Source organism: Fulmarus glacialis, unplaced genomic scaffold, assembly GCF_000690835.1.
Source record: "Fulmarus glacialis isolate BGI_N327 unplaced genomic scaffold, ASM69083v1 scaffold10295, whole genome shotgun sequence".
Lineage (NCBI taxonomy): Eukaryota > Metazoa > Chordata > Aves > Procellariiformes > Procellariidae > Fulmarus > Fulmarus glacialis.
The window spans coordinates 25,527-31,339 of NW_009211143.1; the positions used below are offsets into that span (position 1 = coordinate 25,527).

The following is a 5,813-nucleotide window of genomic DNA, read 5'->3' on the forward strand; positions in this document are numbered from 1 at the left end:
TTTTTAAAAGCCTCAATATTTCCATAAAAATAAGCATGTCAAATGCCATCAGATAACTTTTAAGTCTAGCAGGATTTTAGTACTCTCCTATGATAATCTGAAAATAAAGGAAAAAAACCAACAAAATAAAACAAAACAAAAAACAACCCACAGAATAATCTTACTATTTTTGGGTGTTTATAAAAAATTTTAATGTACATAAATCTATATACCATTGTTTAATACTGCTTTATTGTTATTGTTGCATTTAGAGAGAATAAAACCCTGAAATTGTATCAGATTACAAATAGGCTTCCATCTAAAATCTGTATCTTAAAAACTATACATGAAGCTGGTCTCCCCTAGATACTTAGATGTGGAAAAGAAATCTAAATATATCTCTTTGTATATTTCCATCAAAAACCTTTATAGCACCACTTTTACAGCAAAGGATTTCAATACACTTGTACCAAGTACTTATCTTCTGGCAATTGCTTCCACAGATAAGGGATACTGCAGCTTTTAGAAAGACTTGTCTCATGGATCCCGGGGGAGTGAAGATCCTGAATAAGATGATTTTTTTTTTCCTTTTTTCCCCTCCTTTCTTAAAAAAACAAAACAAAACAAAAAACCAAATCTCTATGTTCCCCCCGGCAAGAAGATCCCAGTCTGTGTTTAGGAGGAAGAGTTTAAAGTCTGGTTTCTCTCCTTTTACTTCCTGTGCTTATCCATTTTATCAATGGTTTTGTTGGTTTCTGCAGGGCTCTGGTCGCCAGCGTTCATGTATGTTTTGTCTGCTATTTTTAATGCTTCATTTAGGTAGTTCTGGACGGATGTCATGGCAGCGCAGATGGCAGCACTCCCAAAGCCATGTGTGATCAGGCTAAAATGAGTCAAACAGCCCTGGATGCCAGGGTCCAAGATGGGACTAGGTCTCGTGTTTCCAAGAGGAGTTCTGTCCTGAGTGAGGAGGTCTGTGAATTCCTTACAAATCTGCCTGCAAGACACAAAGTGATCACACTTTACACCATGGTGGGAATTTATGCAAAAGCAAACAAATAAATAAAAATAACAGAGGAAGTCCATATCAAATATTTGGCAGTTATGTGGAAATTAGAGTTTTCAGAAATTCATTACTCCATCAGCAGCATTGTCTAAAATTAAAGCCTATTTATTAGCACCAGTTTCTGACAAACCTTCTGTTATATCTGTGTCACAAAAACGCCTACATGCTCTGCAAAATAATCTCTCCACCTCTGGTGTCTGGCTGGCTCTGCATCGTTTGCTCTAGATTTTAAGGGGAGAGTGGGAATTTAGGGCTAGTTTCTATGAGAACTGCCACAGCTGCAGTTAAGTGATTTAGAAAAACTAAAGCAGCTGAATGGGACATTCAATTTAGTTGTGCATATTATATGTATATGCCCTCTTTAATAAGAGACCTAGGCCCTGATCCTGCAAACACTAACACATATGCCTGGCAAAACATGAATGGTTAATAATGCTCAAGCATATGTTGTTTGCTGCTTGTAAATCTGTCCCTTGATGGGATTTCACAGGAGCTGAGCAATCTTAACGGAATCATCACTTTATCAGAATTTCTCAGTCACAAAGATCTTCCAGAAAATTACTGTCATTAATGCTAATAACAATACTGAAGAGCAGGAGTAGTGCTCAGTAAAAAGCATAATGTTTAAGCTATAGGAAAGAGAGAGACTGTATTTCTAAGAGATATTTAAAACATCTCAGACCAGAACGGATCATGAACGGAAGGCTTTGTTAAACCTCAGCCTGGGAAGGCTGAGTGGCGGAAGGGGACAGCGAGCACTCCAGCCACCAGTTTAACATAAGCGTAACTCAACACAGATATTTCCTACCAGAGACCTGTTCAGTATATGGTTTATTTACAGGTACAAGTGTCTGCAGAACAGCCTTACAAAGCTTCTCTCCTCTACCCTTCCTTCCCTGTTCATCAAGCTTGCCAATAGGAATTTGGCTTTCACTGAACTATAAAAATCTTTAACTCTCCTTCGAGATGCCCCTCTGGGCTGCACGTACGCAGAGGTGGGTGAACCATCTCCTGCTCCCAGTCCCGACACTGGTTCGCGTTCCTGGGCCACACCTGCCCTCCAGGTCCTCAAACCTGTCATATCTAGGGACATCTTTTTCTTAGAGATACATCTGTCCCGATATAGGACTTTTTCTGAAGTTTTTACTACAGTTAAAAGAAAAAAAATCAGAACTGGTCCAAACTGCTTTAGAGTTATTGTACAGTGTTATTATTATTATTATTATTGGTTTAGACTAAAATAACTGCTGCCATAGTTGAATTCAAACCAAAACCAAATAAAAAGAATTGCTTCATCTCCCTGATTAAAATTACACATGAAAACGTACCAGACTGTCCACAGTCACGGGGGGGGGAAGGGGGGGAGTGAAGGGCAGCACAGGAGCCGGGGGGGGGGGAGGGGGGGAGGGCAGGAAATCCAAGCCCAAAACTTACTTTGCAGCAAGAAGCATATTCTTCCTGTTTGCCATTTCATTGCGGCCCATGTGTGGTCTAGTTAAATATTCGGCCACTGCTTTGGAAGGGAACTCTGTCTCACAAACGTAACCAAAGTCACGAGCAAGATGTACAGCTTCACCTGGCGTGGGTAAAAGGGAATGCTTATTAAATGTAGTTACATCTATTTATCATAAGGAGATCAGGGAAATTAAGCAAAGTACTGTGAATTTTTGAAGTGTATTCCTGTTTTTAGAAAAGGACACTGCTATTTTACCACCATACCACTCATTACCATTTTCTAATTAATAGATCAGTGTTTCTTTGTAAGTTTGCATCAAGGAAAAAAAAACCTACATGGTCACTGCTACAAAAAAATAGTTCTTTTGTCTTTATCCTGGGAAGAAAAACTATCTCTATCCAGATGAACTGTGCAGCAAAGACTAGAATTCAGTCTAGGTCAAATTGTCCACTGATATTTTAAAAACCTGGCAACTAAATTCCACTTACATAATAAAGGGTTTGTCAGTTTAGTATATTTTCTAAATACTTTCTAATAAGCATTTTCATATAGAAAATAAAATTGTAAGGTGTATAACTAGGCCACTTCTTTTCATTAAGTCAATTTGATCAGGCTTAAAAAAATTGATTGGCATGATCAGTGCGTTACCTGTAATGTACATGTGTGCATGTACGCACATCTTAAATCCAACTTCCAAAGAAAGGTTTTAAATGGAAGTTGCTATATTATTTGAGCTGATGTAGAAGTGAAATAGCAGCAAGGTATTGTTACAATCATTTTTCACTTTTCAATTGCTGCTTCTATTCCTATTAAATTGTACCACTACCAGGAGCTGCTTTAAACAGAAACACAAAACATAACCACACACATACATATATACACCCTTCAAGTCAGCTTAACTGATAGAGGGTCCACATAACATGTTACAGATTAAAGGGGCTCCAGTTTCCTATCAGGAAGTCAAAAGCTATAAATCTCACTTTATATGCTTGTTTATTAGAAAAGCTTCTGAGGATACCGCTGAGGTAGGGCCAGGCATTGGAGTCAGCTGCCCCGGACTTTTTAAGTTTCCCAATAGAGAACCAAACCCACTAACGTGATGAGTTTCACCCCTTTTTGCCTTCCCTGCCTGTCCCTGCACACATCCTTACAAAATCCGAAACAACCCAGTCCCCTCAAGAAACACAGCCTGGACAAACACGCATTTTGAACAGCTCGGCATATAGGAGTTACTGCATCCCTGCTAGCATCCTTGCAATGCAGCCGTGAGGAAGAGGAGTATTAGCTGGGTTTGTGGGGGTAGGGCTCTGAGGCCAAGGCCTTAGAGACCAGATTTGAAGGGAGGAGAAGAGGAGAGGAGCCCCCCAAAGGCAACACAGCTATTAGTTGCTGCAATGTTCCCATCATGCTCACTTCAAAATAAACAAAAAACTCTTACGTTCATTGACTTTCTAGCCTTTCCATGCTTTGTCTAGAGGATAAAAGCTGTACACAGGGGGAAAAAAAAGTTTATTTTTAAGACACGTTCAAGACTGACCTTCCACCAAAGATGTCAATAGTGTCACATTTGCAGCTTTCCTTCTACCAGCAGGAAGATTCAAGCCAATTTTATCCAGTTTTTCCCTTAATGATCTGCCACCATTTTTAGATTTGGCTCTGTAATTAAAGAGGAAAAAAATGGCCTTATTTATCTTCAGGGAACACTTCTTTTTAAAGATGAGAAATTCCAGTTACTGACATTCAATAGGGTTCTACCGGGGGGAAGATAAAGAACAGGCTCTTTTCAAGTGACCTACTTTTTAAATGCTCTACTACAAACCAGCCAGGATGAAACACAGCAGAGGTCAAAATCAAAATGTTTCAAACTGCACCATCGAAACCAACAGCTGTGGAATGATCACAAGCTGAATTAAGTGTATGCAAAAAAGGACATAAAGTGTCCTTGTAATGATTAATCAAGACCACGAGATCTAATCCAAAAATCATTCCATGGGGAAACAGTTTATCACAGGAATAAGAAAGCGCCATGAGCCATTTTTGAGACAAAAATCCAACTTTAAACAGAGAATGAGAATTGCTGTTAGAGCTGTTAATAGCACTTCTTGAGAAGTAGCAGAAGTGCAAAGAAGTTTTATTTCCAAAGCCTATTAGGATTCAGTGTTGTTGGGCTTCTTAAAAATCAGAAATTTGCTAAAAGGCTTTCTTAGCTCCCCGTTGTGCTAATCTGGCTGCTCACACACACATAAGCATAGGAAAAAAAAGAAAAAATCACAAACAATAGACACGATGGGGATGGTTGTAAGGGGAGTCGCAGCCTACCTTCTGAGCACTCCTCCTAGCAAAGAGGCATTGAGACACTCGGGGGGCGAGAGCCGTCTCTGCACCTCTGCTACTGTCACTTTGTATTTCGACGTGGAGCTCAGGAGGGAAAGTCTCCCCGGAACAGAACAAAATACTTCATTGGGGTTTATGACCACTCCAATTAATCCATCCTTTTGGCAGGGGAGACTCAGAGCACTGTTTTTCGTTAAGGAAATGGGACCTGCGGGAGGAGGAGAGAAAGCAGGTATTTTATAAAAGGGAAAAATAAATAGGAAGTGACAAGTGAATTTCCTTTCTACAAAAAAAGACCAGGAGACAGGACTTCGTTTTGCGTTAAATGCTCACACCACTGACCCCTGTCCCCAACATCTTTCTGCAGCACGGGGCTCGACTGCAACCGAAAGGTCCCCACAACTATTCCTGGGTAGCTGTATCCTGCCATACTAAATTTCAAAGAGCTGCCGAACACAACTAAGAACACTTTTTTGAAAACGCACAAAGAACACAATCTCTGAAGCAGCATACTGCAAGTTAGCAAATCCATACTTATAAAAAGCTCAATACAGCTACAGGCTCCAAAGTAGCATCCTTCAGCTACTGCCAAAAACTCCTTCCGAGCTGGGGCAGGGAGAAGCCTCCCAGCTCCTGCTGGGGTTCATCTTCCACCTCGCATACGCGGATTTAAGAAACCGCCTTTGGAATTTAATCCCAACAAATTCGTAACAGACAGTACGACAGAGAGAGGGATGCAGCCCAGAAGAGAACTGAAAGTAAAACACTGCTTGTTAATGGCTTCAGCCTTTAGGTGAATAGGGACAACAAAGGCTTTGCAAGGAGCAAAGCACAGATCCAGCTTTTCCATCCCCTTGCGAATCCACCCAGTTAACCCCCGGTGGTGTGCTGCTGGCTCACAACACCGATCGGAAAGGGTTAAAGAGCCGAGGTCGGCCCCGCTCCCCGGAGGGGGAAAGATTTTTCAGTGGTGCATCT

General features: G+C 40.7%; 1 protein-coding gene across 1 annotated transcript; it reads right to left on the bottom strand.

The window, feature by feature from the left end:
* Nucleotides 1–690: 690 nt before the first annotated feature.
* On the bottom strand, nt 691–5,303 carry LOC104076524 (transcription factor AP-2 gamma-like; the record flags this gene model as incomplete). Its single annotated transcript, XM_009577419.1, has 5 exons — nt 691–976; nt 2,480–2,621; nt 4,039–4,157; nt 4,821–5,043; nt 5,178–5,303. Coding segments are annotated over 5 exons (896 nt in total), but the record flags the coding sequence as incomplete, so codon positions are not given.
* Between the last annotated feature and the right edge of the window lie 510 nt (nt 5,304–5,813).